At 34.0% G+C, this 17,412-nt stretch overlaps 1 protein-coding gene across 1 annotated transcript; it reads right to left on the bottom strand.

The window, feature by feature from the left end:
• Positions 1-523: 523 nt before the first annotated feature.
• LOC105318423 (histamine H2 receptor) lies at positions 524-3,461 on the bottom strand. Its single transcript, XM_011415547.4, has one exon. It carries the CDS (start codon positions 2,410-2,412, stop codon positions 1,003-1,005), a length of 1,410 nt encoding a protein of 469 aa, XP_011413849.3. The 5' UTR covers positions 2,413-3,461; the 3' UTR covers positions 524-1,002.
• Between the last annotated feature and the right edge of the window lie 13,951 nt (positions 3,462-17,412).

The following is a 17,412-nucleotide window of genomic DNA, read 5'->3' as shown; positions in this document are numbered from 1 at the left end:
AAACAAGCAAATTATCAGTAAGAAGCAGAACAACTCTACCACTAGCGTTGCCTTAGGTATAGACCTAAGGTGTAAATGCCCCAATCCTTTTATTCAATATAACACTATATAACACATAGAAGAGAAATCGCGGAGTTTGTATTAACAGACAAATGCATCTTGCTACAGGACTTGCATTTATAGTGGCAAAAAACCCACACATCAATCGTTTAGACTGGGATGATGTTAATACAGTCTTTGAGTTATCATCCACACAGTAAACAGGCCCGTCACGATTAGCGTTAATTGTATTAGGGGGCACCTTGTGTGTTCCCTATCCAGTTGTCTATTCTACTCCAATCTTTGCAGCCATAGCTCGTTTTATCAAGACAGATTCAGATTCTTGTAAATTTTGTTTACAATCAACCATCTTTACGTTCAATCTAATTCCTTTAAAATCTTCATTTATAGAGAATTCTTCCAAACACAACACTATTTCTATCCTCTAAAATGGTTTGTCTTTTCCAAAATTATTAAGACCCAATTCGTAATAAATAGCACTTTTATTGATAACAAGCACAACAGTAACAGAACAATCTAACATATTACTCCCAGAACAACACGTGTACGACTGTGCTACCGATATGGCATCTGGCGCTTACTTATGATCATTGCCCATTTCCTGAATCCTAACTTTTTAATTCAACTTGACAAGGTGAAGGTCGTCTAATTTAACATTTATTTCCTGTATATTTCGACTGTTTCTTCAAGCATGAGAGACAAACAATTTTGATTTGTGAACTTTCAACCCGTTTTAAAAAAAAGTTTATCATCTAGCAATTCTGCTAAAGATAGGACTTAGTAATTGGCATATTTCGGTAATTTTGTTGGTCCCTTATACTTTCTTGTTACAATTAACTATCATTTTCGTTATGATAATGAACAATTATAAAAAGAGCACATACCTTAATAAAAATATAAAAAGAATGAAAATGTAAACTGTGCGTCACCCTCTCTTTAGTCTTAAATTATTTGCACTAACTGACCATCACTCTCAGTCAAGGGGGGATTAGCCACAAAATCAACACTCTTATTAGAAACTTCACTTAATCCAATAGGTTCGTCAATTTCTATGACTGGGTGTTCTAAACTGATGTGTCCATTTCCTAGTGTAAAGGAGTACGCTTTGCGTATGTTTGAATCACTCGGTGGCTGTAAAATGTCTTTTTGTATCCTTGGCACATGGCGGGGTTGGAGCGATTGGGTCCTTCTGAGCCCACTTCCCACATCGCCATTTTGATTAGTTTTGCGTTGCAAAAGTGACATTCGAAACGACGATGTTCTTCTTATACTTCCCTTTCTTTTATCTTTGTACCTAAGATGCTGAAATTTTCTCCTAGTGTAATTGTAGAAGGAATTTCTAAGAATTTTATTTCTAATGCCGTAAACTGCCGCATTTGTCATTGGAGCCGCTTGATATAGAGTCGTCACAACAGAGAACACCATCGTGTGAATGTACTCCCTTCCAATACACGCCTCGATAACTATCACAATGGAATAAGGAATGTAAGTGAGAGCAAACGCGCCTATTAACTGAAATATTGTCATCATGGCTTTCGTGCCTTTGATGGACGAGGAGTTCAGCTGAGTGGCTTGACTGTTGGGGGCAATAGGAACCTGTACCACGCATGCCATTCTTACCATTGTTGCAGCTATCCTGCTGCTTTGAGTCCGTGCAATTTTGAAAATGTGTGTATAGCAATACACCATCACTGATAATGGAAGATAAAACATGAAGACCACAGCGATACCTAGGTACCAGTGGCCCGGCAAATGAAGGTGGTTTATGAAACAGATTCCTTGGATTCTATGAAATACGTATTCATTTCCTCCAAACAATGGTGGAAGAGCTATCAAGATTGCAAACAACCAATAAATGCTAAATATACATGACATCTTTTTAATGGTAGCTGTTAGAGAATGATGAAGTGGAGAAGCGATTGTATTATACTTATCCCAGCTCAATCCCGCTATAGTCCATGCAGTCACTAAAGTGAAACTAGATTGCAAGAATCCATAGATTTGACATGATATTTCTCCACCGATCCAGCGTCCGGTGAGAACGACCACAGAGGAAAACATCGTTGTTATCACAGACGAAAGAATCCCGATCACCGCTAGATGGACCAAGAGAATATTGCGAACGGATCTCAGTCGACGGTTCGGGACTATTGCAATGATAATGAACACATTTAACGCTGATCCGACGACGGTGAAAATCAGTAGGAATACCCCGGATACTATGTCCGGCCCTCCCCTCTCCCATCTCGGCACGGAAAGTCTCCCCGAGGGTTTATACACAGTGTTATTAAAGGTCTCGTCCCAGAAAGAATAGTTGACACGGTCAGTAAAATTACTTGCGTGGACGATCATGTTGGACTGTAATCCACCATGCCGTAAAGGTGCACGGATACCTCAGCTCCTGTTTAATTCATTATTCATGGCGGTCATCATAAGGCTAATATTTATAATGCCAAATCAATCGAAATTCAATATAGCGGTTTTTATCGCTTAACGACTCTCCTGGAACGCTTAAGACAACTGTGTATATCACTATCTTTTAGTGAAAATCCCAAAGCTTCATACACAATTCCACTGTTTGTCGATCCGATTGCTGACAGCTGATTGGCAAAAGCATCCGTTTTACCACTTTCAAACACATTCGTATATATTCAATCTGTAAAGTTGCGATTTGGCAGTACTCCACGGCTCCATGAAATCGTGGTTTTCTGGAGATGCATCACAACACACCATTTACAAGTCGGTAGGAGCTTCCCATTAAGGCTCATTTACATAATTTGAAATATAATCAAGTACCCTCTAATCCGTTTGATATATAAATGGTAGAAATCTGAACATCTTCCTCGGGAAAAGATGGTGTGATGCCGTTAGGTTTGGTCTCAAAGAGGAGCTGAGTGCGACTGTTTCGCTGCGAGGCTGAAACTTTACACTTATTCATTCCCCTCTATCTCCTGGATTTTTCATCACTGCAACCAATTTATTTTTAGAACAGAAGCTTTTCATGCAGGGTAATCACTACCGCAAAAATCTGCAAAAGTAGGTAAAAATAGAATCTTGTTTCCAGATGGGATGATAGCGTCCATTGCCTCTAAGTGGGGGATTTTTAATGGCGTTTCGCACGTTTCGGACCGTCATCACAACATTTCCTCCGATCAGCAGCACCACAGATAACCATATGTTGCACTGTCTCTATCACCTTTTTATCCGTTAAGTTCAAAATCTATCTGTAACCGGTAGAAAAGAAAGATGACAATCAGCTTGTGGTACTTACCAGTTAATGTCACCAGCACTACAGTCTTCCTCAATTGTGTGGAGTACTTGTTATAGTGCGATTAAAGGTTTTCCAATAAACTGCTGCTCCTTGATAATAGGCGGTTTCATCAATCTACTGTCTTTGTTTATGGTACGTAATGGTTGTTTGTCTTTCTGTCCCCGGGGGAGTCCCCTGTTCATCGGCAGCACGCGCGTCCCTCCCCTAACGGTTGCGTGTTTAAACGATTTTTTTTGAAGCCATCTTTTATTGGTAATAAGAATATAGAACATGTACATCATGTAAATGAAATTTGCAAATCATCTTTCATTTATCTATGGAATCATTTACCGTATGGTGTTTGTTGTTTAGTTTTTTTTTTTAGTTTTTTTTTTGTTTAGGTAAAAGGGAATCATTTCATTCACAAACTTGATTAAATACCTTGTTCAAAACACATCTGAGAGAAATTTAAGATCAAGGAACATGTTATTTTCTGTATGCTTACTTATATTCTTCCATATCCTTGGTTATATCTTTTGATCTTTACAAGAGACTTTAAATATCAATTAAGGGTCAAGGTCATTGATATAGATTGAAGGTCAAAATTGCATCCATAAAATTTTATCATCGTCGAAAACATTGTGTTTCAGAAACAAATTACATATGTATATGTTGCAAAACTTTGGACTGTATTTCTACGTTCTGTGTTCGGAATTTTTTTCTAAATTTTAAATGAGATGATCTCTTACAAGATTGCCAATATTGTATACTTCTGTAATTGAGAGCGACGTTGTAATCCTTTTACTTACATAAAAACCGAAAGCCGGTTTTTAAAACGAGATGCAAAGAGCGCAAGTTTCGCCTTCCCATCTGATTGAAATCACAGGCTTAATCGAAGGTTCATTACTCTGTTAGTAATTACCCTAATTAACTCTGCTATATTTAGCTACACAACGTAATCAAAGTGTATTGCAAAGCAAAGTCAAATATTGACTCGTTACAGACCGCGGAGTGATAAATGAGTGCGGAGGGCATATGTGTAAATCCCCCGCTGGACTAAGTCGTATTACATCACTCATGATGTTACTGCGCGGCCAAATCCAGATACAGTGAATCGATTTAGTGAGTGATTGTAGCTTGTTTCATTACTGCATTATTAACAACGGCTATATTACATTATTCGTTAATTGCTCACATCCATGAAATAAAACATATATTTTTATTTAAAAGAAGAAACGTTTTTTCTCTTCAAATATATATGATCAGTTTTTCTTTTTTAAAGTTGATATATCTATTTGCGGCATTTACTACATGTAGTATTTCAAATCATTCAGGATCTCGAAAGCAAATATTGATAATATATTGAAAACAACATAAAACGAGATCACAATTTTTTCAGGTGATTCAATTTAAGTCTAAGTTGATATAGGGTAGATTTCATTTTTTCAGGACTATTTTTTTTAATCGTATCAATAACTGATATATTTTCACTAGGTATTATAATCAAAGCACAGTAACGAGTTATTACTGATTTAAGAATGTGTGTCAAATACTGCGTAAACTAGGTCATGATGATGTAGTTTCTAATTGTAGAATGACGATCTCTGATTACATGTTAGTATTGTCCTTTCTGATTTATTTTATGAAATAATTAATGAATTTTCATTATCAGGGACGTGCGTGTATATACTATACGTTCCGGATTTTCATATCGCTGATTGCATTGAATTATTGGCAAAAAATTCAAGGTGTTATGCAACTCATCGAAAAACAGATCATTTAGTAATGCAAGATGATGATTATAAATTGTATAAGTATGATATTTACAAACATTATTTATCACAGCATCACTGAGGAGGGGAGTTTATGATGACTAACTCCGCTGTCTAGTTAGATGTAAATAAAAATATGCATTGGACATCAGTGCGAAACTAGTCATAGAAAGGATATTTCTTATCTGCATTGATAACTTCACTTTTTTCTTTTATCAAATAACATTTTAGCGATGTGATAAAAGTTGTAGATAAGGAAAATTGAACGCCGAAATAATCAACATTTTATAAATATTCAAGTAAAACCTTAATTTTCTAGCCTATTGATATGATTTCTGGATTTATTTAGTAGGTTCTCGACTTATTGATAATATTTTTTATTTCAATAATTTTCGGTTAGAATCATGTCTGTCCTTTTTATAGTTCGAGTCATTGCAACATTTTCTACTGAAAAAATGTAAAGCAATCTTGGGGGGAAATTAATTAACTCTCATATGTCTGATGTACATCAACTCTTTTTCAAAAAAAAATCTTTTAGGACTAACCGTTACAAATAAAAAATTTCGCCGCATTTCAGATTTGTTTCATAAAATAAAGCTAATCAGAGGTCAAACTGTCTTTGGAAGTAAGGAGGAAAATGTCAATGTATTTTTAATATAAACGCGCTAACCGTGCTGACGAGAAACTGTGGAAAATATTTGACCTTTCGAAATGTAAAATAAAAAAAAGGAAGAATCAGCTTTATACAGTTTTAGTTCATGTCCTTATGCACTTTTCTTCAGAAATCGGAAAAAAATATATTTAGATAAATACGACAATGTAAAAACAATGCTTAGTACTAATTAAGATCCATTTTATACGAGAAAGATTTGTAATTACAAATTTGATAAATTTGAATCGACTGAAAGTGTTGAAAATATAAAAATGTTTTATGTACTATGTTTTATGGAAGTGTTTAGAAATACAACTATTCTTTTGATGGCAGGTTCTACTTACGTTTATTCATGTAAAATCGAATAAATCATAAATTTGAAATATCTATAAAAGTAACAATACTCCATATGTATATAAAACAAAGTCACACACATGAAATGAAATGTTTTTTTCAAGAAGGATAAGTTCAAAATCACACTTTTCATAAATATATTATACATGATACAATGACATCTTCAATTTTAACAAACCCAGCAAACGTAGATAGTCGTTGTGTTTGGGGTAGGGGAAGTCGCCTGTAAAGGAAACCAAATCGTTCGTTCTTTTATAATTCTATCCTCCATCTAAGAATTTAATTGAAATATTTGTGACGTGTGGCAGACAGACAAATAGAACCATTTTAACAAGAGCTTGGATTTTGGGTAGGTGCGTCAAACAGCAATGTGACGTAGGCCTGTCTATTTCCCTGCTAGCCACTCAGCCATGGCTCTTTGAAATCAACAAGATTTCTCTGGCTTTTGAGCGAAAACTACGCAATCGGTGCATATTTCGCTTGAAACCGCGTCATTAATAACTTGTTTTGACGCAAGAAATGAATAGCTACGTCCAACCGAAAGTCAAAGGTCTTGTTAAAATGGTTCTAAGAGGATTCAAGAAAGAAGGGATTTGATTTAGGATTCAGACACCTCGATATTGGTTCACCATGAATCTTCAACATGGGGATTTTTACATGTCTCTTTTCTCCGTCTTTACCGACATTATAACATTTCATTTCCAATTCACAAAACTGTTTTCTCTTTTGATTTAAAAAGTACATTTTCTTCAATTGTGCAAGTATTGAATTCAAACCATGATAAAACGTATTATTAGCAATGTTTAAGAAGATAAAGAAAAATTCATACGTAAATGGATTTTTTAAAAACATTCGATTTTTAGGGATCCATAGAAGTGCTTTTTCCAGGTTTAATTCATCTGTTAGCTAATGAAATTTGTCGGTCACTGGTCCAAGTCTGAAAATGATTTAACTAATCTAAGTGTCATTTCTGAGATCAGAACAAAGCTTAAGTGTGTAGGCGTTACACGTGAGACAAGGATAATTTATCTAATTGTTCAAAGACCATGGGATAACCTCTGTCGTAAAAGACAATATCCTCAGAAAACAACGAACTCGTTTGTGAAAACCATTATGTGTACACTGTTAGAGAGGCTGATCCCAAAGGATTACATGTTAATGACAAATACATGCAAAGTAAGAAAACACTGCAGCGCCGCGCGGACAGCGATGAGGCACTTATCAGAAGCATAGGGTTTGATGCCTCCTCCGCAACCATATCACAAAATTGTTTTGACACTAAATATATATCCTCTCCTTTCTTCCTGATGCCATTGTATTTATCAGACAAACTCCCTCAAATCTACTTACTGCTACGTATAAAAGGATGACGAGTTCCTTTGTCCTCGGAAAACGTACTCTTGTGTCGACTAAGACATTTGCCCTTGGTTTTTACCGCGTGAACATGGTGACTAGACTGATATAGCAATGCATAATGGCCAAACATAATGTTTTTACAAAGTAAATGTACTTGTTTTGCCTTGATATAGTATGTGTATGAGTTTCATAAGTTCATGAGCGCTATTTGTGAAGCAGTGCTTACGTCATGAGGAAACTACAGTTTGGGCAGTACGACGAAGAAGCAGTGAGTACGTCATGAGAAAAATTGACGTAAATATCATATTTTAGGACGATGTAGGACGGAAAAGCAACAAGTTTAACACACATATTCACGTGACGACTAATACAGATGCTCAAAAAAAAAAGTCAATGTATTTTAGCAGTGTCTGCGGTAAAAAGCCGATTTCAATGCAAATATACACTCTGAGAATTGCTTTGCGACAACAGTTTTCTTTGGTGACTATCGTGAACGAAGGCGTTCTATTTTTAGATCTCTTAAGGAATTATTATGACTTGTAAAGCTCGAACAATAAATCCATCATAAATGCAGCTAAACTAATTACTGTATTGCAAGAGTTGCATAATTGTTATCTGGTTAAGATGAGAACAAAGAGAAGTCATAAAACAGATGAGTTTACGGTACAGGGAGAACGGAGATCGTCAGTTGAGAGAGAGAGAGAGAGAGAGAGAGAGAGAGAGAGAGAGAGAGAGAGAGAGAGAGAGATTGTTAAAGGGGCAAGATCAAGAAATTTAGATTTCCCTGTACGGTCTCCTCATTCACCTCAGCAAATGTCCCAATTTTGAACAAAATACTAGTTTTAAAATCAATGTAAATAACATCGCATTACATTTATTAATATCTAGCATGTTTGATTCACAAAACTTACTTTAAAAAATAACCTTTTTTTTTATTCTCATTTCTTCACGTTACTTTGAGCAATTTTTTTCGGGGGGGGGGGGGGGGGTTGGCTATATTTTATTGATGAATTGCTTGCATGCCTACGTATAACTTTTGTCCCAATCTTGAATGATTTTTAAGATATTCCTGTTAATGTAAATGTAGCATACTAGTATATCGATAATAGAGCTTGTCTACAAGGGTCATGAATTTGGTCACACATGTCGATAAAGTGCACTGGTCACTAGACTGGCAAGAAGTGCATGGGCGTTATTTGCCTGCTTTCGTCATCCACGACACAAGTAATGCATTTATTACATCGTTTTTGGACTATTATGAAAATAGAAACACTAAACTAACGAAACAGATTTGCATAACATGCATTTTTTAACTCTTTGCTTTAGAATGTTATACTTTTACATAACACGTTATTATCTCTGGCAAACTAACGTAAACATAATATGTTCAGATCCATCCGTTATAAGACGGATATATGTTTTAAAAAGATCGTTTTCCTGACAACTCCAGAAGGCATTACGTCATCAAAAATGTAAATGAAAACAGTGCTCGGGAAAGTTTCTCCAACGCCAACATCGATAAAAGTGACATTCAGTGAGTACATTCTTACTTCTTTATTTCAGAATACAGAACGATTGTTAGATTTTCTATCCTTTCAGTAATGTTTTTTATATTATAACACAATGCCATTTTTACAAGGAAAGTCACAACAAGAATAAGTTATTTTTTAGCAGAAAAAAAGTTCAGAAGTCGGTCAGAATTGATCTTATTTACAGAACATCAAGTTATACATAACGTAAACGTGTTTTTGTGAAACATTGATTACTTTCTTTTTGTCTCTCATGTTTAATCTTCTCTAAGAATTTTTTCATTAGCCTGTTATGAATTTCAAGCTTTTGACTGTTATGGAATGATGATGTATTTAAAGAAAATTGTGATTGATACATGCTGAAATTTTACAAAAACCAAATACACAAAAAGGTTTATTCGAAAAATGTGGAATAATATTTAATAATATACGAAGTCAGGTAGTGCCATTTGTGAAATAGCAAGAGACGTTCTTCTAGATACAAAAAAAACCCCAAAGCGCTGGACAAAAAAAACACCGTTATGACTGAAAGAAACTATTGAAATATTAACGAAATGATCATCATTTTACATATTTTATACTAGAAGTTCACATAAAAAATATAAAGTTTTAAATCAGCGTGATTCAGTTCTTATTTTTAAAGTTTTATCATCTGGTGAGCGATTTTAATAGCAATATGGCGGCCTTCGGTTCCTTCAGATTTTATCTGTTGTATTCTGATGACATTCTGACAACCACCGTCTATATTTGCCTTGAATAGCGAGACGCTGTTCCCCCTTTGATATCAAAGACTTTTATGTGTTCCCAAAAGGCAAAAAATGTTCCATAAATAACGGTTATAGCAGTCAAATCGATATTTATCATACACAGAAAGTAATAATTTCTGTGAACAAAATAATACAATGTCTCCTAGTTTATTGGTAGGATAAATCTATAATAGATAGCTGGAAGAAAACAGCTGTGCTCTTGTCTAATTGTCCCCATTGTCTGTCGGAGAACATAATCCGGAAGAATCCTCGAGCGTTTGTTTTCTGTTTACCAACACATATTAATATCGCAATTTCTTGACTGTTAGATGTAACACTATATTCAGCTCTTTTTTAATAGGTTAGAAAATTCAAAATTCCGGATAAAGCAGAAGGGGTTCCTAATATTACGTATAGAGCTTGGAAACAGAACAAATAGGCAAATATTCTATTTTTCAACTGTTCAAAACAACCCAGATTTACCAAGATTCAATAGTACCACAGACGAGATTAACGAAGACAAGTTTTTGTTTCCACGTGTTACATTTGACTGAAAACGGGATAAGATAATGTCGAAGCTATCATGTCTTTTCTGTGCAAATCTTTCTGTGATATCTTTAATAAAAACGAATAACGTTATTTTTCAATTCAATGTCTTATGCAATATTTACAGGTCTTGCTGAAGTGTTCGTTGCACATACAGTTAAAAAAGACAAAGTTCGTTTTCCCCATACTAGTATCTTCATTAACAATGTTCTAACAGTAAAATCACGTTATGAATATATAAGGCTTTTTTCGTCAAAACACGTATAATGGTTGGCCAATAATACGCGAAAAGTGCGCGAGTCCATCTTACATCAAATCAATTATCCACTTCACTCAAAACAATGCAAGATACGTGAATTGTATTTACGAGATAGATATTGTATTTTGGCTATATCAAGGGTTGTATGAACTAGAGCGGAATCTGATATTGCAACTACAGTCTCTATTCCGTATTTTAGATACAAGTACGTGTACTAGGATGAGTGCATGATTCAGTGCATACAGTTTATCTTACGAAACCAAGTGACCAATTTTTTTTAACAGTTCTTTTCCTCAGTAAACCTTTGAAGTTGTTTATAAAAAGAACCCCGAAGTCTGAACGATGCATGAAAGATATCGCCCACCATCCTCTTCCTTTTTTTTTTTTTAAATAAAATTAAAAAGAATCACCAAATTCAATCACTCTTTATCATCTGCGTATCTAGGAATATTTTCAAAACTTCAGGAACCTGACCTCTGAAATAATTTCACTCGGCTTTGCACAATTATGATTGTTTTAATGTGTTTTTTTTCGTGACATCCATAAATAATACAAACTCAACATACGTGCAATGCATTTTTTATCAACACAGAGCTGTAGTTGATATATAGTGTTCCAAAGGTATATAAAACCGAAAATACTCTCTGTTTTCTCAGAACATAATATTTATGTTAATGTCTTGGTTGGTGTATGATCATTTTTTACTCATACCTTAGATTACAGGTGTTTTTATGGAATATTCCATTTGTTTGAGCTTAGCTTGGGATGATGCATCTAAGTATGCACTCTTACATAAGGTTATATTGATGTAAAGGATGGGAAATTATGTTGTAACTTTACTCATAGTGAAAGCTTGAATTTCAGGAATCTAAACATCCCTGTTGAGACACAAAATACTGATGTATTGCAGGTGTTACAACGCATCCCTCGCAAAAACCAGGATCGGCGTCTTGTAATCATTTTTTTATTTTAAAAATTGGTGCATCTTATTTAAAATTTTGGAGTTGGATGGGTTTAAGATTATTTAATACACAGATTATCCTCTGTCACTCTATTTTCTCTTATATAAAATGCGATATGTACCGTAAATATATTTTTCGAATTACAACTGTTGATGACGTATTTATTAAAGAAAAAATAAAACAAAAGATTGCTTACTATATCAAATGTTTATTTTTATTTACTATGTATAACTTGAATTTAAATAGACAGACATCTCTAGCTAAATACGAACTAAATGTATATTAGTCATAAAATAGAAATCATTTGTTTAAATACTATTCATCACATACAACTCTCATTTCAACGTGCATTTTTTAAGGAAATGCGCCTAAAACAAACTCCTTCGCCAAACATATGACGAAGGATCTCATTTGTTAACAAAAGAAATAAACATATTTTTCTGAATCCAGATTTGGGTGCCGTTCTCAGATTCTTCAGTAAAAAAAAACATTTTGTTACAGAAGATAGCTTAGTAACAGATCTAGAAAAGTGTGACTAAATGTTAGCCATTCGTCGGCGCCTGGATGTATAATAAATATTGCAATTGGTAACACCAGAAATTCTATAATCAAGTAAAAAATCCTTACAAATGGCTTAATCAGCAATTGTTTTAAAGTACACTCCAGTCACCTTTTTTCGCAAAAAATCAGTAGACTTTGGCTCGAAGCGACGGCAATTCTTCTGTCGTTTAGATGCTTGTAATGCGCAGTTCGTTCTGACGATGGATTTTACTTGTCTCGGAATTTCATTTAACCCGGAATCTTAAAATCGTGACCCTGAGGAAATACATAGGTCTTCATTTTTTAAAGACGATTTGAAATAAAAAGTGTGATTTTCATCAGAGAGTCTCCATCAATCATCAACATAATTAATGCTGTCTAGAGTTTTTATTCTTATACAACTGTGAATATTTTACTTTATTTTAAATTAAACTTATCGAACTACGAGTACCTTTCTTCTATATGATGCTACCTGATTGACGGGTTATATCCTACTTTTGTTCGTGCTCAAAGTGCTTATAGGAAAAAGCTAGCAGACACTGTGTGATTTACGTCTTTACAAACTACAAGAGCTAACACTATTTATCAAATCTGGCCTAATTCTTATTAAGAAACAATCACAAGAAAATCTGGAAAATTACCCAATAAAGAACGCAAACCAAACTTAGCACAAAATGTCTTGACCCCCGTTGGTCCATTTCCATTGATTGCACGCAATCAGCGTTATTATAACAGACCGAAGTTCAAGACCTCCTAGTGATGGATGGAGATATCACCGACGTAGCAAACACGTGCCCGGTCTCCCCGGAACCCTAATGCTGATTGATTTATAGATAGATCCAGGAAACCTTACCAAAAAGGCTTAGGATTTTCTTTTCCTCTAATTTCTTATTAGTTTAGTCCCGTCGACGTAATAAGTTGGGTCAGACCAGTGAGCATTATATTGATATTACAACAGAGCGCCAGGATTGGAACAGCCGCGCTATTGTTACTGTCCGTCTCTGGAACTAATGCTTCAATCATAATGTTTTCTTCTAACATAAAATATTTGCATTTACATCGTAAATGACAGTTATCAGATCAATTGCTTTAATATAGCTGTAGTGCTACAGTTCTGAAACCACTATGATGCCTCTACCGCTTTCACTTTGATTTCCTTTATCATTAAATAAAGAAATGTTTTTAACTCTTGTCCCTGGATGTTGTGACTTTATTACTACATTGACCGTGAGTCTTAACTTGTATGTAGTACTGTTTTATGTCCTTGATAGCGCATTTTCATTAATGATGTGTCCTATTACATTAATTGTTGTTGAAATTTTATAAATATAATCATTGTCTTTTAGTGTGCATTACACAACGAAGTCAAAATTTAAAATGATAAAAGCTAACCAGCCTTTTCTCAATAATAGCATAATTCCAAAGACAAAGAGTTACGAGTTCCCAGAGTATATTCGAATGTATGTTTTCTGAAATAGGTCCTTTGTGAGACTCGTTCGACTATTTAAACAAAATTATCTAACTGGAATTTGCGATCGTCAAAGTAGTACATGTATATCAAAATAACAAAATAGTTAAAGTTCGTTTAAATAATGATAAAAATAGATGTATTTATAAGGATAGCACAGTTAGTTTATGGAAACTAGTTCTTTTGATGGTCCTAAAAATGTATTTACAAACAGCAATTATATACTTCCACTAATTATTGATAAACCTTATTGCTTTTAACGACCCACGACAGATCTAGAGATAGGTCGGTAAGGGCGACCAGATATGGAAAAAGGTCAAAGGTCAAATAATCTCTCTCTCTCTCTCTCTCTCTCTCTCTCTATATATATATATATATTTGAGAGTGTATATTGTAGTGTTACATGTAAGTTTTAACGTGCAATTTATTTACTAACTGAACCCTTAAATACAGATATAACTGTAGAATAGAAGAAATATAAGCATATTGGGCCCTGTTCGATCCCCTACAGTGTATACCTATCTATGTACATGTACTTGAATAAACGATTGCGAATCAACTCATTATCATTTGAAATGTACGTGCACGGTACATACGTACGGAAAACTCTTTGTCAGTATTCTTGTCCTCCAGTTGATGATTATATTTCGGACACCTTTATCTACAAATTTTGATATTTTGATGTGTTTTTGTTATCAAAAGCAGTATTTTCGGCGCTTAATAAAAAGCAATGAACGTAGCGTATTGCTAACATGATTCATGGGGCAGAAGCCACACTTTCTTACAATGTTACAAGTTACATATGTCTTTCATTTCTTTCAACATTTTACTAGAATCAGGTTAGTTGTTCAAAATCATTCTCCGCAGTGGCTTTGTAAGATACACCATGTATTTTTTTAGGATTAGTTTTCTCTGTTGTTCAAGACTTGTACACAAAAATCATATATTCCGTTACACAATAACTCGAATACACCTGCTTCCAACCAATTCCTCACATCAAAGACCATCATCACAAACTCATCTGATTCATCCACTGAAGCACCTGGATTGAAAACCTCGACACTTTGAAGATGGAAAAATAGATTAAATTCAAATGCTAAATACAAATATTATAAAAACTTTTCAGAAACAAAGTTCGTGACTGAGACAGGTGCGTGTATCAGGCGCGGGATCGTCCTGTATCCTAGGTCAGGCTGACAGGACGCACTCCTAGACACCCTCCTAGGAATGGCTGCTCCTTCTGTCTGCGTCTAGGAAGGTGAAACTTTCGTGAAGCCTTTGATTGCATCATTTGGAATTGTTCCCAAAGAGAAAAATCCAAGATGTATAATGTAAGCCGATATGTAGGATTGGAAACATTTCACGAACGATGTGTTTTCAACTGTGTGTTTTTGTTTTTCACGTTCCCGACATCGTTACCCGTGTAGTAGACATAGTAGTCCGACTAGAAATTTTAATCTTTCCATATTCTAACAAGATCGCTATTTATAACAAGTCGGTTGATGTATAAAGCGTAACGGACTCATCAAGAGGTAAAAAAACATTAAAGTAAAAGAAACGGACGCGTATATAAAGAGCCCCTATCATATAAAATATCTGCTTATTTTTGAATGCCCATTATAGCTTTACGGTGAGTAAATGAAAGTCTTGCATAATACATGTAAAGATAAAACAGGAGGTAAAATCCATCATTTAAAACCCACGGAAAAACTACAAAAGTAAGTTTTTCTGATAATAATTGAGCAATACATTGAGTCATACATACCATTTTGTGATTAAATTTGTTTTTATTTTATTTCTTTTTCTTATAGAATCGAGATGATTTAATTAGATTCAAGTTCAAATTTTAATTTCTTCGAAAATTGATAATATCCTAATTTCTTCGAAAATTGATAATATGTAACGAGAGGTTTCGTTATCAAAACACAAAAATTTACGCAAAACAGGTCAAATGCATCAAAATATATCATCAAAACAAGACGCCAAAAAAAAAAATATGGTTACATACTTTTTTTTTAGCAATGTTTTGTGAGAAAAGCTATTTAGAGCCAATAATTCAAACAAAATTACATAACTGTCATCCTGTACAAAAACTGGTTTGTTATGAATTCTATTTTGAGCGCAATCTTTCTTCTGATAAAATTTAATGATTTCTTCTAATGTTATCTAATATCAAAAAGATTTAATTTACATGTAGAATTATCATAGCAGCAGATTGCAAATTCTAAAAACAAATTCAGTTCATATTGCTTCAAATCTGATCAAAGGGATAACACTTTATGTTAGCTGACAGTGTGTATGTGGGTGGGTGATTGTTGTTCGTGTATGTGGTGGTGGACAAGATTGACAGATAAAATTACCACCGAGTCGTTTGCATACATCTTGAGTATTGTTCGAAAGATGTCAATTCCTATTCGTTTCAAAAATTCGTTGAATCGAGATATTTGATTTCATGAAGTATTTCTATACACAACTCAAATCTTATCTACGAGTAAATACAATATCATGAAGTTATATGAATCCCAACACATTTTGAAAAAAAATTGAGAAAAAAACAATAGTTTGATGTGTATAAATATTCTGGGTGAATTTCAAGGTTTCTCTAGTGTGGATAAAAAAATGCTCCGGTAGACAGAGATAAACATATTCAGTCTTTATGAGAAAAAATTGGCAATATTAACGATAACGTTTCCTATTGCTCCCGGTTTTGTAAATACAAAGACAGATAACTCTAAAGTATTCTAAATGATGTGATCATGACGAAAAGCAAAATTAGGCCTACCTAGCTTACATTGCAAACAATGATATTCAGCTATACACATGTACATAAACCATTCTACATAGTTAAATTAAATTTCGGGGTAGCGATTTTTAATTTACGTGTTGCAGTAAACACAAAATTTACACGACAAGATGTTGTAAATTATACAATAAAGGACTTCATTGTCGATGTGTGGTTATATTGACCCATGTCAAGTGATATCGACCGAAGACACAGAAAGTGATATTGACCTATAATATATATATATTGCTTGCGTATTCTGTATTTAATAATCCCCATTGATATCATATTCCGCAGACGCGTTTTCGAGTCGATATCGTAAAAGAACAAATGTCACGTGATGTACTTTCAGCCAATTAAAACGACGAAAATCATTGTTTCAGAACTCAAATCAAAGATTGAGGAATATTTGACATGGAGAAAAAATCTCATTTGCAGAAATTAATTACCAATATTTTTTTGAAAATGGGTACCTCTCTTTAATGATCACGATAATTTGGTATTTCAAACAAAAGCATTTCCATGATCAAATTTCCAGAAAAACAAAAATAACAAAATGATTGACAACAAAGCAAACGTTATTTTTTCTTATTTATTCTGATTGTTTTATTGAAACATGCCCATTAAAAAGACTACTATATAGTTAACGTTGATATAGCTAACAGGACGTCCCGGTATGAACATAATAAAAACTGTTGCAAATAAAGAGACAATAACATTAAGATACAGAGGCCGTTCCCTAATATTTGGGACTTTAGAGGCCAAACGTCCTTTCTAAATATCTGAAAACCGAATGAGAATTTGTAAATCATTATTGAAGTAAAATTGTCTTGACGTTTTAGAATGATTGAATGATTGATACATTGTATGATTTAATATTCTGATTTATATATTCTTTCTTCAGGAGTGCATAACATTGTTAGAAAATCGTACGAAAGACCTGCTCGTTGCTCGCAACGAGATCACATCTAGTTAATTATATTAAAAAAAATCTGTAAAAATATACGATTCCAAAAAATTTCTTGAACAGTTTACTATGAACTAGTTCCACGGAGCACAAAACATTGCGCAAGTTTTTGACTGATTAATAGTACTGCAATCTCTTTCGGGTATAATATCAATGACATGAATGTTAA

This window comes from Magallana gigas, chromosome 3, assembly GCF_963853765.1.
Source record: "Magallana gigas chromosome 3, xbMagGiga1.1, whole genome shotgun sequence".
Classification (NCBI taxonomy): domain Eukaryota; kingdom Metazoa; phylum Mollusca; class Bivalvia; order Ostreida; family Ostreidae; genus Magallana; species Magallana gigas.
The sequence above is the reverse complement of the archived record's forward strand: the minus strand, read 5'-3'. Positions and strand labels throughout refer to the sequence as shown.

Bases quoted from the DNA above. Each gene is read 5' to 3' on its own strand.
- LOC105318423 (XM_011415547.4), bottom strand. From the start codon at position 2,412: ATGATCGTCCACGCAAGTAATTTTACTGACCGTGTCAACTATTCTTTC.